This window comes from Rana temporaria, chromosome 3 (assembly GCF_905171775.1).
Source record: "Rana temporaria chromosome 3, aRanTem1.1, whole genome shotgun sequence".
Classification (NCBI taxonomy): Eukaryota; Metazoa; Chordata; class Amphibia; order Anura; family Ranidae; genus Rana; species Rana temporaria.
This window is the reverse complement of record NC_053491.1, coordinates 99300182-99317586: the sequence shown is the minus strand read 5'-3', so window position 1 is coordinate 99317586 and position 17405 is coordinate 99300182. Positions and strand designations below refer to the sequence as shown.

Sequence of the window (17405 nt, the reverse complement as noted above, 5' to 3'; positions counted from 1 at the left end):
TACAGAGAAGATTCGGAAAACAGATGTGTTATTCATTTTGCCAGATGGGCCCAAGAAGGGGCAGGCAGCTGCAAAATCCACCATTTCGAGATGGATTAAACAGTTAATTATTCAGGCCTACGGCTTGAAGAGGTTGCCTCCTCCGTTGTCAGTAAAGGCCCATTCTACCAGGGCCATGGGCGCCTCCTGGGCAGCACACCATCAGATCTCTATGGCTCAAGTATGCAAGGCGGCAACCTGGTCTTCAGTCCACACGTTTACAAAATTTTACCAGTTGGACGTAAGAAGGAATACAGATACAGCCTTTGGGCAGGCAGTGCTGCGGGCTGCGATTTAAGACCCTCAGAATCGGGGACACCCTTGAGTTAAAATTTAAGTTTAAGTTTAATTTTCTCAACTAAGTTGGATTTATTATTATTTGAGAGTATCTCTGAATTAAATCCTTGTGTCTTGGGAAGATTTCTCCCTCCCCTCAGTAAAGCATTGCTTTAGGACATCCCACATAGTAATGAATATGCTGCTCTGTGTCCCGTGATGTACGAGAAAGAAAAAGGGATTTTTAATACAGCTTACCTGTAAAATCCTTTTCTTGGAGTACATCACGGGACACAGAGCTCCCACCCCTCTTGTGGGGACCATTTTGGGAGGCATACTGCTTGCTACAAAACTGAGGTACTCCTCCTATGGGAGGGGGTTATATAGGGAGGGGCACTTCCTGTTTGAGATTGCCAGTGTCCATCACCTGAAGGTACTCCATATAACCCACATAGTAATGAATATGCTGCTCTGTGTCCCGTGATGTACTCCAAGAAAAGGATTTTACAGGTAAGCTGTATTAAAAATCCCTTTATTGCCCAAAAATGCATGTAAATGGAACGAACATAAATAGACATCCATTTACATCCCTTTATGACCGCAAAAAAAGGAAAATGGGACTTGGATGCAAGTAAATGTAAACGCATACATCTGTTTACATCTGCCTGCTCATAGACCTACACTGGCTCAGTCTGGATCTGTCTAAATAACTAACAAGATGGACGAGACTGCATGTTTGCATGAAAAGATCCTAACCATCTTTCCTATTTAAATGTCTCCCTTTATCTGTTCAATACAGAAGTGAAAGCCTTACAGCAGAAAGGAAGTCGGTCCATTCACATCCTAGTTACAAACTTATTAAGTCCAGGAGTGAGTCTGATCTTTCCCAGCCTGAATCTGATGAAGAGGGGTATGCCCTGGTGAGTAGTGCTTTCAAAGCCATTTCCTGTTTTTTTCTTTTTCTTATAGAAAGCGTAAAGCATGCACTTTTTCCCCACAATTTGTTTGAAATCAGTCACTCTTGGAGATTTATTTTCTGGAGTAGTTTACCCCAGGCCTGGAAACTGAATGTTACACCAGAAATGCTGAGTATTTGTTTGCGGGGAGCTACTTCAAGTCTCATTTTATACAACTAGTTTGCAAACTGTTTTAGCAAAGACGCCTGCTCTTCAAGAGTTGGGAGATGCATGCAGGTTGTTTTTTTTTTTTGTTTTTTTTCTTTTAACGTTTCCTGACCTTGGGGGTGACACACGACCAAAAATACTTTATCGAAGTAGACCGTGCGCAGTATGCCGTCTGGCCTGTTGCCACTCCCCTAAATGAGCCAGCAATTCAGTGCAACAGCATTTACAGCTTTTTTCTTCTTCGTGTTTTTGTCCTTTTTTTTATTTGTTTAGCAAAAAAAAAAACTGTATTGATTAAATGACACCAAATAAAAAGCTCCATTTGTGGGGGAAAAAATGCAAAGATTTTAATATGGCTACAGTGTTGCATGACCACGCAATTTCAGTTCAAAGTGCGACAGCGCTGAAAATTGGCCTGGGCAGGAAGGGGGTGAAAGTGGCCAGTATTGAAGTGATTAAATAAAATGTGTTCCTATTTAAACCCCCTTTTATTTACCTTAATCTGCCCCAAATTAACTTTTACTTCCCTTTCTCTCATAAGCTATTGTTTTTTTTTTTTTCATGCTTGACTATTTTTTTTATTTTTTTATTCCTATTTTTCTAGCTAATAATATTTTAAACTTTTTATTTTTTTCTTCTTTTTTTCACGTTGGTTTGGTTACGTGTTGCAAAACTGGGGAAAAAAGCCTTTATTCATTTTGTAAATAACTTTGTAATTCTTTGTATCAGAATCATAATTTTTAGTTTATTTTTAAGGACAAATTCTAGAATAAAATATGTACTTTTATCTACAGGGTTACTTTTTTTTTTTTTTTTTAAACGAACACTGATCAAAGTTGAAAATCTTTGTAGGTGTTGGTAGGGAAGTAAAAATAAAACTTTCCACCTACCTTTTTTTTAAACATACATGCAGTAAAAGCAGATCAATGCATGTGAATTATCTTCCTTTTTTTTTTTTTTGCATGCACCTGTCCTTCTTTTAATCATTTAAAAATGGGTCAAATGGAGTCAACAAAGAGTGCAATACGTCCACTAGGGACCATTCAAACAGAAATTCACAAGTTTTTATTTTTATTATTGTAATTGCAGGATCACAGTACACATGTGGTAGAATCTAGGATGCTTACGATTTGAAACCTTTTCTGTACAAACAAAAAAATACATATTTGTCATCAAAATAATACAGTATTATAATAATAATTATACTCACATTATTAATATATACATTTTTTACAGCAAGGACTTGGATCCTTTATTTTAGCTTAACTGTTTTTATATATTAATATTCTGTAAAACTTTTCTAAATAGTATAATTTAGAACTTTGTAAAATATCTTTTAGAGTGGAAGACAGAACACAGACTCAGACCTTGCATCTCACAGGAAAAGAGGTGAGCCATATTTAATTTGTAGCCCTGTGTACAATGGTATTGTACATTTCTCTGTTTATACCCGATAGTCAGTGATGGCTGTAATGGCTGCATTTATTTTCCTGATCTAAGAAGTATGTTTTACAAATGTGTTTGAAAATAGATAGGACCCTTTAAAGCGGTGCACTTTTTTTTTTTCCTTTTTTTCAAGGCAAAGGCATAACGTGCTACAGTAATATGCCTTTGCAGTATTTTGAACTGTTTAAAGGGGCGCCAGGGTAGGCAGAAAGGGGTTAAAGTGTCATTCAAAAGGCCCGCCAATCTTTTAATAGTGTACAAATATGACACAAATATTAATTTTCACAAAGTCTGCTGCTTTAGTGTTTAGATCTTTTTGTCAGATGTTACGATCTTTTTGTCAGATGTTACTATGGTATACTGAAGTACAATCTCAAGCATTTCATAAGTGTCAATGGCTTTTATTGACAATTGCATTAAAGCGGTAGTTCACCCTCACCCACATGATTTTACCATCGAGACAGGCATTGTAGCGCGAGCTACAGTATGCCTGTCCCGATTTTTTTAACCCCGGACTCACCTTGTAATTGGACATCGTAGATTTCGGCTCCCGCGGGGAATGGGCGTGCCTATGGAGAGGGAGGATGATTGACGGCCGGCCCTGGCACGTCACTCTCCCCGAAGACAGCCGGAGTAGGTCTCGGCTCTTCACGGCGCCTGCGCACAGGCTATGCGCAGGCGCCGTGAAGAGCCAAGCCTATTTCGGCTATTTCCGGAGAAGCGTGACGCGCCAGAGCCGGCCGTCAATCATCCTCCGTCTCCATAGGCACGCCCATTCCCCGGTATCTTCGATGAACGATTACAAGGTGAGTACGGGGGTAAAAAAATCGGGACAGGCATACTGTAGCTCGCGCTACAATGCCTGATTTTATGGTAGTAGAAAAAAAAAAAAAAAAAATTCCGTTCATAGGGTGAACCCCCGCTTTAAGTTTATGCAAAGAGTCAATATTTGCAGTGTTGACTCTTTTCAAGACCTGCAATTTGCCCTGGCATGCTGTCAATCAACCTCTGGGCCACATCCTGACTGATGGCAGCCCATTCATGCATAATCAATGCTTGGAGTTTGTCAGGAATTGTGTTTTTTTATTTTATTTATTTATTTTCCCCACCCGCCTCCTGAGGATTGACTACAAGTTCTCAATGGGATTAAGGTCTGGGGAGCTTCCTGGCCATGCACCCAAAATGCCGATGTTTTGTTCCCCAAGCCACTTGTCACTTTTGCCTTATGGCAAGGTTCTTCATCATGCTGTTCTTGAATGGTTAGGAGAAGTTGTTTTTGTACTATTCTTTATTCATGGCTGTGTTCTTGGGCAAAATTGTTTGAGAAGCAACCCCACACATGAATGGTCTTGTGATGCTTTACTGTTGTCATGACACATGACTGATGGTAGCGCTCACCTTTTCTTCTCCAGGCAAGGTTTTTTCCAGATGCCCCAAATAATCGAAATGGGGATTCATCAGAGAAAATTACTTTACCCCAGTCCTCAGTCCAATCCCAGTACCTTTTGCAGAATATCAGTCTGTCCCTAATTTTTCCTGGAGAGCAGTGGCTTTTTTGCTACCTTTCTTGACACCAGGCCATCCTCCAAAAGTCTTCGCCTCACTTGGCGAAGTATAATAGTTACATTCACACCTTCCTAATGATTAAGCACAAGTTGTATGTGTGAAACGCGTCTACGTCACTGAATTCTGGTGTCATCATGGTGACTTCCAATAAAGGCATTTTGGAACCTCTGGATGTGCAGCCATTCTTCTTTTTTCTAAGTATTCTACGTAGGCGGGCCAGGACTAGCTCTCCTACCAGATTCAAATGGGGTTATCATATACACCTGGAGCAACAGATCCTTTCTTTCTTCACTCGCACCTTCCTGCTGCCAATCCTAAACAAGCTCTGCACTGGTGGTACCCTTTTCCCACAGTTGAATCAGCTGTAGGAGACAGTCCTGGTGCTTGCTGGACTTTCTTGGGCGCCCTGAAGCCTTCTTCGCAACAATTGAACCTCTCTCCTTAAAGTTCTTGATGATCCGATAAATGGTTGATTTGGGTTTGCAATCTTGGTAGCAGCAATATCCTTGCCTGTGAATCCCCTCTTGTGCACAGTAATGACTGCACGTGTTTCCTTGCATGTAACCATGGTTCCCAGAGGAATAGCAATGATTTTAAGCACCACCCTCCTTTTTTAAAGATTTCAGTCTTTTATTTGAACTCAGTCAGCATTACAGAGGGATTTCCAGCCTTGTCCTCATCATCACTGACACCTGTGTTAACAAGATGATCCCTGACCTGATGTCAGATGGTCCTAAGTTAATTTTCATGGCAAAGAGGGACTTTGCAATTAGTTGCAGTTCATCTGATCACTCTTCATAACATTCTGGAGTATATGCAGATTGCCATCATGGAAACTGAGGCAGGACACTTTGTGAAAATGTTATATTTGTGTCATTCTTGGCCAGGGCTGTACTTCTATAAGAGGAAGTTGGTTATTGTAGGGAAATATCTGTATTATTGATAATAAATTAATTCAGATCTGATAAGCCTTTAAATGCAAAATCATTTATATAAAACATGTTTTTTTTTTAAACTATTGTCCTTTAGGTAAAACCAGTCAAAATGGACATCTGGTGTAGAGTAGGAGTTTTTATTAAAGTAAACCTACCACAAACCTGGGCAGGTCAGAAAGGCACATGGTGCACATTTGCAGGGTTGGCTCATCCAGATCTAAAGTTACTAGCAGGGCCAATCTTGCTTATTTACAGGAATAGGCAGAATTTGCATAGATCTTCGTGTGTGTGTGTGTGTGTGTGTGTGTGTGTGTGTGTGTGTGTGTGTGTGTGTGTTTTTCTCTTTTTCTGACTTCTGCTTCTGTTATCATATCCTCTGTTGATTGCCCATGTTTGTGACAGGTTCTATTTAAAGCGGGAGTTCACCCATTAAAAAAAAAAAAAAAAATCTCCCCTTAGCTTCCTGCTCGTTCGGTCTAGGGGAATCGGCTATTTATATTAAAATAGGTGCAGTACTTACCCGTTTTCGAGCTGCATCTTCTTCCGTCGCTTCCGGGTATGGGTCTTCGGGAGCGGGCGTTCCTTCTTGAGTGACATTCTTCCGAGAGGCTTCCGACGGTCGCATCCATCGCGTCACTCGTGGCCGAAAGAAGCCGAACGTCGGTACGGCTCTATACTGCGCCTGCGCACCGACGTTCGGCTTCTTTCGGAAAATCGTGACGCGATGGATGCGACCGTCGGAAGCCTCTCGGAAACCTGTCAATCAAGAAGGACCGCCCATTCCCGAAGCCCATACCCGGAAGCGACGGAGAGGATGCGTCTCGTAAACGGGTAAGTACTGCACATATTTTAAAATAAATTGCCGATTCCCCTAGTAATAACGAGCAGGAAGCGAAGGGGGAAAAGTGCCCTCTAAGGGTGAACCCCCGCTTTAAAGAAAGTATATTGTTTGCCTAAGACCTCAGCTACAGGCAGAGCATCTGATGAACTTTGTGCTTCTTGTTTTGTGAGTTTGCAGGTGTACAAAGCGGGTAAGGAGACGTGGCAGCTTCTCTCTCTCGTAGTGTTGCAGGAGTGTATTCATTTTTCATTGACTTTTTTTGCCTATGTTTGTCCACAGCTCCCTGTCAGATCTTACTGTTTGATAGGTGGCTGTGTGCTTACCCCTGGATCATACTCTGACATTACACTTAGTGATTCTAAAGGCAGATTTTTTTTTATTCTTACTGCACTCTATGCATTAAGATAAAAAACCTTCAGTGTGCAGCAGCCCCCCCCTAATACTTACCTGAGCCCCGTCTCAATCCAGAGATGTGGACGAATGCTTGATTGGCTGAGACACATCGGTGGCACCAATGGCTCCCACTACTGTCAGTCAAAGTCGGTTAGCCAATCAGGAGAGAGGGGGCGGGGTCGAACCGCGGCTGCATGTCTGAATGGACACAGGGAGCTGCGCCTCGGCTCAGGTGCCCCCATATCAATTTACTTGCTGTGGGGGCACCCAACAGGAGGGAGGGGCCAAAGGAGCCAGCGAGGGACCCGAGAAGAGGAGGATCGGGGCTGCTCTTTGCAAAACCACTACACAGAGCAGGTAAGTATAACATGTTTGTTATTTTTAAGGAAAAAAAATACTTTATTATCACTTGAAGGACAACAAAAATGGTATGCAAGCAAAATTACATTTCTTTCTTGTCTGTTGTGGGACATAAGAATTCAGAGACTGTTGGGATATACTGTTTCCTACAGGAGAATTGGACAATGGCAAACATTAATATGTGGGGCAGCCAAGCATAACCCTTCCTACTCTTGGAATGCCTCTGTTATTTGCTAGTATCCTACGAGGATGAATATTTGAAAGAGAAAGTGGAAAAATATCTAGCTTTTTGTTGGCAACGTTTTCTTTCTTCAGTAGAGATTCCTGCTACATCACTAGTGAGCGGCTATATGCAGCTATCTGGATCAATGTTTTCTCAGTTTTGCTTCAAAGAATGTACTTGGACTGCTCTAGATTAGACATGTGGGGCCAACATGGGATGTGACCTTTTGGGCACCGGGCTCTGCATTGTGATCCGCCTGTATTGGTTAAGTTGGCCACAGAATGTTTTCCATAGCCTTGGCATTATCCTGTCACTAAATACTCAATAAATAGGCCATTCAGGTCAAGCAGTGGGTGCTACCTTGTTACTAGCACTACTGGACACGTTAATGCTGAGGGTTTGAGTTCTGACGTTATAAGTTGGGTGAAGTGCCACATGCGTGCAATCTGCAATATCTTTCCCACCATTCAGCATTAAGGAAACCCCTCAGGACCTGCCTACGGCAAGAGAAAGAGTTAATTTGAACCAGTGGCCCAAGCAAACCTTTTGCTTGACTAACAGATGCGCCCTTTGGGAACGTTGTATAAGCTGTATATAACATCAGCTACATACAGTATACGTTGTGTTTCTGCAGCTGTACAGGGATTTTCCATCTTTCTCCAAGATTGAGTCTGGCTGAGTTCTGCTCAGCCGTTCACAGAAAGCCTTGTATTTAATCAACAAACACAAAGCTTCCTCTGATTGGCTGAGTTGAAGAGGCGGGCAGATGACGTCACAAGCTCCACCTCAGAAAATCGGAGGAAACCCTGTTCACTAAAGACATATAGGGCTTCTGGTGAATGGCTGAGCAGTGCGCAGTTTGCCTCAATTTTGCTCCGGGAGGGGGGGTGGGAAGTTCCTGTACACAGTGCTGTATACTGTACTTGGCTGATATTGCATACAATTTATACAGCGCTCCCAGCAGGGAGCATCTGTTAGTAAAGCAATTTGATGGGACCAGCCGCAAGAAACGTGGTGTTAGGCTAGGGTTCTGCTCTTTCCTGTCATGCGCACTCTAGATAATACACACGACCGGTTTTCCTTTCGGGAAAAATGGCATGAGAGCTTTTGGCTGGGGAAACCGGCCGTGTGTATGCTCCATCGCAGTTTTCCCGACAGGAAAACTGCCGAAAAAAAAAAAAAAAGAGAACCAGCTCTCTTTTTATTTTATTTTTTTCCCCGCCGGGACTCCTAACAGTTTTTTTAACCCAGCAGTTTTCCTATGGGAAACACTGCGATGGAGCATACACATGGCCGGGATTCCCGACCAAAGCTCTCATGGCAGTTTTCCTGTCGGGAAACCCAGTCCTGTGTAGGGGGAAAAAGTTACCGAGCAGGTTCTCGATTTTTCCCCTCAGGTTTCCTGGCGGTAAAGTCATACGGGAAACCCGTACGTGTGTACGAGGCTTTAGGCTTTTTCCACTTTAAGCGCCTGTTCCCCAGATTTGCAAGACTGTCATCTGGCCTCCTCTTCACATGTTTTTTTACGTTTTACTAAGTGGATGTTTGGGCCACGTCTGTCAGCTTCAAGCATAAGGTCCTTCAGACCGTTCCCAGTTCTGCTGTTTTTTTTTTTGTGGGCCCGTTATTGCTTTCTTGTTTTGCCCACTCCTCTATTGGACTGCTTTTGGATGTCCTAGTCCTCTTTTGTGCCTGATTGTGCGAGAAAGAAAATGGGATTGCCCTAAAATCCTTGAGTCTATTGAGGGACTGAGATCCCACCTAGGGTTGGCACCTCATCCCTTTTAAACCCAAACACATGAATTGCACAGGTTTTGAGGCTAATTTAATGCAGATAAGGCACCAAGTGAGTTTAATCAGCACCAGAACCTGTGTAATTTAATGTGTTTGGTTTTAAAGGGATGAGGTGTCAACCCCTAATCCCACACATCAGTGTTTGATTATGCACTTGGTACTATTTTAAAGCAAAACTAAAGCTCGATAGGATTTGGAGGGGTTATTATTGGCTGGCCCACAATTATTTTGTTCACATCCAGTCCTCATGTAGGCAGCTGTATAACCTGACTGTTTCTGAATTTGGTTTCCCGAGGAAATGGATTTTTCAGTAAGTACAAAAATAAAACATGTATGCATCACAAGATAAGCATCTGTTAGGAGTAAGCCCAACTTCCCTTCCCTTTCCTCTTTGTGTCTCCATTTTAAAATCCTTTCGTTTTCTCTGCTGATGTCTGGCTATTAGTCCACTTGTCCCCTCATGGCCTCTTGAGCCCCAGGAAAAAGAAGATCGCCAAGCAAGTACTCAATGGCACGTTCCCCTTTTTCTCCTTGTCTACTTGCTTCTTTCCAGCTGGCTATTGTCTTTCATACAGATTAATGTTTTCATTGTATGAGCTCACTATGCTTTGGCCTGCAACAAAGGACATCCATTTTATCATCTGCTTCATAGGCACATGCCTGGAAAACATCAGTGCTGAAATAGCTGAGCAGTTAATTTCATATTATTATCTGCAGTAAGTGAGAGTGCCATGTAATAATGATGAGTATGTACTATTAATTGTTAAAATTGGAAAACTAATCCATATATCATGTAACTTGTTTCATTGCCTTTGATTTTTTTTCTGCAGTTAAATTTGAGACCTGGTAGAATTTTTTAGTGTCACTTAGGCCAACTTACCCATAGACATACTCTACATCATTATACTTAAAGCATACTCACTTAACATTATGGCTTTATAGGAAAAAAATGATATCCGTGCTATAGCATTCTGCCCCCCTGAATGTCCTCTGCTTTCTCGACAGTGTCCCCATCGGAGCCTCCTGCGAGTGATTCCTGGGCCCGCCTAAAACACAGTCGGGATTGGTTGTGCGGTTCCAATTATGCCTTTGATCCAGATTCAGAAAGTGGTAAAACACTTGGTATACATGCGCTAATAGAGAATATTCTGAGCTTCGTAAGTGGGGATGTGGGTAATGCTCCTGGATTTAAAGAGCCCGAAGAAGGCATGTCTAGCTCTCCCCAGGCCTGTGTCATTGCAATGGAACAGCAACAACAACGTGCTGAGGTATTTTTTATTAAAAACCTATAATACTTTCTAGGTACAGTGTATTCTAAGATAAAAATATACAGCGTTTGCAAAAGTATTCACCCTCCTTGTGTGTAGGTGTCCACACACAAGGTGGGTGTGAACAGTGTGTGGAACATTTTTGACTAATTGCTGAATCGTTTTTTCTGTGTAAAATTGTGTTGCTGAAAATGACAATAAATGATAAAACATTTTTTTATATATATTATTTTTTTTTACTTTTTTTTTTTTTTGTCAAACGCAATTTTAGCAATAACATGTATAATTAGGACACAGAAAAAACTATTTAGCAATTAGTCAAAAATATTCCACATTCTGAAAAAAGTACAATCATGTCGTATAACATAAAACCAAACAAAACTTAAATAACCAGTTCACCTACTAGTGTAGTGTAACTACCTCACTTCATATTGCTAACAGAAAAAGAAAAGCTAGTAGTCCATATCTAAAGTATGGGAGAGTTTCCTCCCCTGTATTTAAACAAGAGGAAATCCTAAGGCAAGTTTTGTCTAAGGGCCCCATATTTTATCAAATGTACGCGGGCACCCCCTTGCTTCATAAGTGTGTGTGTGTGTGTGTGTGTGTGTATGTATATGTGTGTGTGTGTGTGTATATGTATGTATATATATATATATATATATGTGTATGCGTGTGTAATATATATATATATATATATATATATATATATATATATATATATATATATAATTAGTAATACCTGATTAATCAGGGACTTCTATTGGTTAAGGGAGCAAAATATTTTTTATTGCGACATAATTAGGAAAAAATAATCTTAAAGCGGTGGTTCACCCACAATAACAACATTCTAGCATTAAATTAAGCATAGTAGCGCGAGCTACAGTATGCCTTTATTTATTTTGCCCCGTACTCACTGTGTAATCCTATAGTTAAGATTCCGACTCCCCGCGGGGAATGGGTGTTCCTATCCAGAGGGAAGACGATTGATGGCCGGCTATGACACGTCACGCTCCCCGAAGATAGCCGGAGTAGGTCTTGGCTCTTCACGGCGCTATACGGTGCCTGCGCACAGACTATGCGCAGGCGCCGTGAAGAGCCAAGTCCTATTTCGGCTATTTCCGGAGAAGCGTGATGCGCCAGAACCGGCCGTCAATCATCTTCCCTTTGGATAGGAACGCCCATTCCCCGCGGGGAGTCGTAATCTTTACTATAGTATTACACAGTGAGTACGGGGCAAAAAAAATAGCATACTGTAGCTCGCGCTACTATGCTTAATTTAATGCTAGGAAAAAAAAAATTATAGGGTGAACCCCCTCTTTAAGTGCATAAGTATTCGACTCCCTTTTCTGTGAACCCCCTAAATTAAAATGTGGTCAAATCAATTTACTTCCAAAGTCCCAGAATTGGATAAATGCATAAGGTCCCCACAATGCAATGTGCAATCAAAGTGTCACATGATCTGTCGCATAATGATGCTATAAATACAATACATCGGTTTTGAACAAGCCCCTGAGTCTGCAACATTACTAAGCAAGCAACACGAAGACAAATGAGCTCTTCAAACAGGTCCGGGACAAAAATATGGAGAAGTATTGATCAGGAGTAGGTTATTTAAACGTATCCTAAACATTGAACATCCCCCAGATCACCATAACAGTGTAGATAGAATTTTGCTTTGTAGATATTGCATTGTTTTCATTGTGAAAGCTCCGCTATTGTGCAGTACTGCAGGGAGCAGAGTCTGCATATTTAATCTGCGAATATAACTGCCCTCATAAACATATATAATTACAAATTATATACAGAACAAGGTATATGAATGTTAAAGTGGAACTCCCGAGTTTTTTTTTTTGTAGATTGTGTGTAAAGAAATGGTACCTCCGCTCAAGGGTAATCAATGGGCAGACCACATTTTAGTCATTTAATATTAAAATAGTATTCGATGAATATTACAGCTTCTGCTGTTCTTTCAGCCAGCTCCGGATATGAAAGCTGCTAGTCTTAAAGACTTGCAGCACCACTGTAATTTTTCTGCAACACCCCCCCCAACCCTTTTGCCCTTGGCTGTATACAGAATGCCATGTGTTCCGTTTATTTCTCTCCTCTCTCCCCTTCTTCCATTAACAGAACTAGTTCTGCAGTCTCTGAGACAATACCTCTCATATCCAGAGCGGGCTGAAAGTACAGTAGGAGCTGTGTTATTTGGCAAAAAGAAAAGTATTGATTTAAAATTACTGTGAAGTAATCCAGACATTTTATTAACGTGGTTGTAAAGGCTGAAGGTTTTTTACTTTAATGCATTCCCTACATTAAGGTAAAAATCCTGCTGTTTGCTTCCCCCTCCAAATACTTACCTGAGCCCGATCTCAATCCAGTGTTGTGCTGCTCCCAGTGGACTGGACACAGTGAGAGCTATTGGCTCCTGCTGCTGTCAATAAATTCTGTGATGATGGCGTGGGGGATTTTGAGTCGGAGCGCGGCTCAGGATCAAGCCCACCATGGGAAGCTGCTTCCTATAGTGGCGCACGTAGGAGGAGCCCAGAGCGCCGTCAGGAGACCTCAGAAAATAAGGATCGGAGCTGCTTTGTGCAAAACCATTGCACAAAGGAGAAAAGTATGACGTTTTGTTATATTAAAAGAAAAAAAAAAAACTTTAACTTTACAATAACTTAAAAGCTGAGCTGAGTAATTTTGTTTTGTATATAATTTATATATCTTGCGCTCGCTAAGAAACAATTTAAGCATATGTGAAGGTGCTGCAACTTATGCAAATCAAAATACTTACCTTGAATTAATAAAAAAACAAATTGGCGTGCAACCTAAAAAAATATTGCAGTGCTAAATATTCGTCCACACTTAAGAACTATCATAGGAAAAAATCCAGTAAAAAAAGTGTCCATAAGGTGATCTTTCAGTGGATTCATAAAATATCAGTGCTCCATACAGTGCTCCTCTCCCACACAAGGACTATGAGCCTCTTACCAGAATGGGAAGATCTCAGGAGAGGAACACCTCAGCTGGCTTAAATCAAAACAAGCGTGTTGGATCCCTATGATCTGGGATCCAGCTTTTCTGGTAAGAGGTGCATAGTTCTTTTAGTGTGGAAGAGGGCACCGTATGTACGTTCACATCAATGTATTTATGTGCCTTTGCATTTTTGAAAAGGGTCGGGACCTTTTTCCCGCCAAATGCAGCATTTGAGTAATTCTTTACGCCTCTGAACTTTCAAAAACCTCTGTGCCCGGAGTTCCACTTCAACAAACATTGATAAGAGATCAGCATTGTGTAATAATTCTCTTATGTATTTTTCTAAAAGACGGTGCTTTTGGTTTTCCTTTTTAGCTGCGTTTGGAAGCTTTGCACCAAATCCTTGTCCTGTTGTCTGGAATGGAGGAGAAGGGAAATGCTCCAGCCCTAGGCAGCCGACAGTCATCTGCCACTTTTCAGTCTTCTTCCCTCCTCACTTCTGTTAGACTGCAGTTTCTTGCTGGATGCTTTGGGCTGGGCACAGTGGGTCATACAGGCTCCAAAGGTGAATGTGTCCATCTGCATCATTATCAGGTAAAACCAGAGAAAAAAAGCACAATGGTTTTTGTACGTTTTGATAACAAGAGATAAATGCTTAAATTTTATTATTAGGACGGAATACGTGCCTCAAAGAGGAATATTCAGAATGAGATCCAAAAAGCAGTGCACAAAATCTACCAGCAACTCTCTGCCACCCTAGACCGAGCTCTGCAGGCCAACAAGCACCATGTGGGTGAGTACATGAACCTCTTCTCTGGAATTTAACACTCCGCAGTTCAGAGAGGGGGGAGAATTCCATGCCCCATTCTTCTTTTTTTTTTTTTTTTTTTTTTTTTTTTAAATGCACCCCAGTAAGCGTTCTTCTGTGTATCCATGTTTGGAGACGTTTTTTTTTCTTTGCGGTTAATAAATTCTTAATTTGCTGGTGACATTACTAATTGAGTAGCCTTTGTTGGTTTCAATTCTGCAATAAATATTTTCTTTCTTCTTTTTCTTTAGAGGCACAGCAGCGTCTGCTATTAGTAACCGTCTTTGCCCTTAGTGTGCGATACCAGCCTGTGGATGTGTCTCTAGCGATTTCTACTGGTCTGCTTAGTGTTCTTTCCCAGTTATGTGGCACTGAGACTATGTTGGGACAACCTCTTCAGCTGTTGCCCAAGTCTGGGGTGTCCCAGCTAAGCACTGCTCTAAAAGTAGCCAGTACCCGACTGCTACAGATCCTGGCAATTACTACAGGGTGAGTATCAAAAAATGGCAATATTCTTTTTTTCCTTCTTATATTTTAGTGAACAGTGTTATATAAAAAAAAAAAAATAATAATAATAATTATTCTTGTCAGCCACAAATTTAACAGCACTTATGTAGTACTTGCTCTTCTAGACTTTAATAGACTTTATTTTAAGACCTCTCAGTGCACATTAGGCGCACACAATATTAACTTGCTTAACTTAAGCGACTGCAAAGTTTTTTTTTTTAATAACAAACATGTTATACTTACCTGCTTTGTGCAGTGGTTTTACATAAAGCAGCCCGGATCCTTCTCTTTTTGGGTCCCTGTTTTCTGCTCCTGGCCCCTCCCTCCTATCGATTGCCACCACAGTCAGCAGCTTCCTATGGGGGCACCCAAGCTAAGTCACAGCTCCGTGTGTCCATTCAGACACGGAGCCTTGACCCCCTCTCTCCCCTTATTGGCTGACTGACTGACAGCCGCAGGAGCCTATGGCGCCGTTAATGTTCCTCAGCCATTTAGGAGGCGTGTCCCAGATGGCTTAGACATTTGTGGACATCGCTGGAAAGATATGGGGCTCAGGTAAGTAATTAGGGGGTGCTAAGGTGGCTGCTACGCACAAAAGGTTTTTCATCTTAAAGTGCATGTAAACCCCATATTTTTTTTTTTATGTCACAATGTAGAGTATAAGATGTCCTATCATCTGTGCCCAGTCTTGCCAAACAGAGTTAATCCAGCTCTGAGCAATCCTCTTTTATTGTTCAGTGAAAATTAACAGACTTCCAGATAAAACCCTGTCTAAATATAAAGTCCTTTCCTCTCTCCTTGCTTTGAGTAACAGGTTATTTGCATATCTAGCTTGGACATGTTTATCATATGTTATGTTATGTTTATCATAATATGAAGTGATTCACAGTTCATTGTATATTACCAGGATGTGTTATGCGGGGGAGGGGTGGATTTCTCACTTTTTATACTGTGGATCACCTCATATTATGATTAACATAACATGATAAACATGTCCAAGCTTATAGCAAAAATAAAATAAGTACACTTTTGTATATGTGTTTTTTTTTTTTTTTTTTTTTTTTTAAATGTTCAACACGCATAATCCCTGTTTTTGTAGGTTTTTAAGTATGTAACATTTATTTTGCAGCTTATTGTGAACATTCTGTTTTTATTTTTTATTTAGGACATATGCGGATAAATTAAGCCCTAAAGTGGTCCAGTCATTGCTTGACCTGCTTTGTAGCCAGCTAAAAAACCTTTTGTCTCAGGCTGGGGTTATGCCATTATTTGGAGAAGAGGAAGAAGACGAGAAGGCCGATCTTGCTGGAGAAGGTGAAAGAAAAGACCAAAGAGGTATGATTAACAAAATAAAAAATGCTTCCTATTGTCTAAATGAGATGCATAATTCCAGGTGTGCCGTATTCTGTGAGAAGTGACCTCACACCATCTAAATGTATTTTTATTTATCTTTACAGCTAGCCTTAGGAAACAGCGCACAGCTGAACTTCATCTTGGCGACTTTTTGGTCTTCCTTCGCAGAGTGGTGTCTTCCAAGGCTATCCAGTCAAAGATGGCATCTCCCAAATGGACAGAGGTGTTGCTGAATATTGCCTCTCAAAAGTGCAGCTCGGGTAATCTCATCTTATTGTAGTCTTTACACCAGATCAGCTTGTGCATGTGAAGCTAGTAGATTCTAATGATGTTGGCTAGTTCCAAAAAACTGGTCATTTGAAGATTTAAAATTCTATTGGGATTGAAGTAATTTGTAAATTTTATGACGACTGATGTCCTTGCACAGGTGTTCCACTTGTAGGGAATCTCAGAACCAGACTCCTCGCCCTGCATGTTCTGGAAGCTGTATTACCTGCATGTGAATCTAGCGTGGAAGATGACCAGATGGCACAGGTGTGATACTTAGATTTATGATTATTTTATTGAGACTGTAATAACATTTAAAATGCTGAACACAACGGGGGTCACTTTGCCAACAAATTAAATGTTTTTTTGCGGCCAATTCTTTTTATTTTTTCCCCTTTTCAACCCATTTTATTAAAGAAACACTTATTCCTTGCCCATGTAAGACAAAGTTAAAAGTTGGAACATGGTGTTCATGCCCTGCCTATTGGAGATTAGATGATGAGGAAAAATATGCTCTTCACCCATGGGCTGTATCTCACCCATCAGACATTAGTTCTTCGGTCTTGCCTTAACGTGGATGTAAACCCTTCATACACCCAGTGAAGTGAACAGCCTCAGATGATGCACAGAGATGAACCACATCTCCCTACATAGGTTTTGCATTTATATACTGTTTAGAAAGTTCAGATCGTGTTAGGAAATGTTCTCTTCCTGTTTAACACCGAGTGTGATGTCTGGGTCTACAGACAGGATAGCTAAAATTCCTGATTGGAGGAAAGGCACACACACACCCTCTCTCATCATAGGCAGAGACTCTCGGAGGTGTTTTGTAACAGGGCCAGCTCCCTGCTAATCTATTTTAGCAACCTCCCCTGACAGAAATGTCAGGCTGCTTTTATCTGAAGTGTCAGAGAATTTGTCACAAGTCTGATAACAGAGGAACGGGTCAGGAGAGATTTACTGGACTTCTCTTTTTGAAGAGGGATAACAAAATACTGCAGATATGTGCCCAGCTCAAACTTTGTGAATTGGGTTTACAGCCACTTTAATGCCTTTCGGAGGAAGTTACAGTGCAGCTACAGGTTCATGTTGTTTTTTAATATGTTCTCCTGACGTCCTTAGAAAAAAGACTAAACATTTACCTTTTTGCTGCTTGCAACTCGAGCAGATTCGAATGGCTTCTTGTGGAGTGTGGCAGAAACCAATGGAATTTCCATTTTCACCTTTTTACCTCTTAA

General features: G+C 41.1%; 1 protein-coding gene across 7 annotated transcripts in view; it reads left to right on the top strand.

The window, feature by feature from the left end:
• HERC1 (HECT and RLD domain containing E3 ubiquitin protein ligase family member 1) overlaps positions 1-17405 on the top strand; it is a 232131-nt gene that overhangs the window by 113924 nt on the left and 100802 nt on the right. For all 7 annotated transcript variants that reach the window (XM_040343076.1, XM_040343077.1, XM_040343079.1 and 4 more), the window contains exons 25-33: positions 1115-1235; positions 2780-2828; positions 10003-10265; positions 13608-13826; positions 13905-14025; positions 14292-14529; positions 15713-15882; positions 16005-16160; positions 16328-16434. In XM_040343076.1, coding sequence (XP_040199010.1) covers positions 1115-1235; positions 2780-2828; positions 10003-10265; positions 13608-13826; positions 13905-14025; positions 14292-14529; positions 15713-15882; positions 16005-16160; positions 16328-16434 — 1444 coding nt within the window. The remainder of the gene's footprint in view (positions 1-1114; positions 1236-2779; positions 2829-10002; positions 10266-13607; positions 13827-13904; positions 14026-14291; positions 14530-15712; positions 15883-16004; positions 16161-16327; positions 16435-17405) is intronic.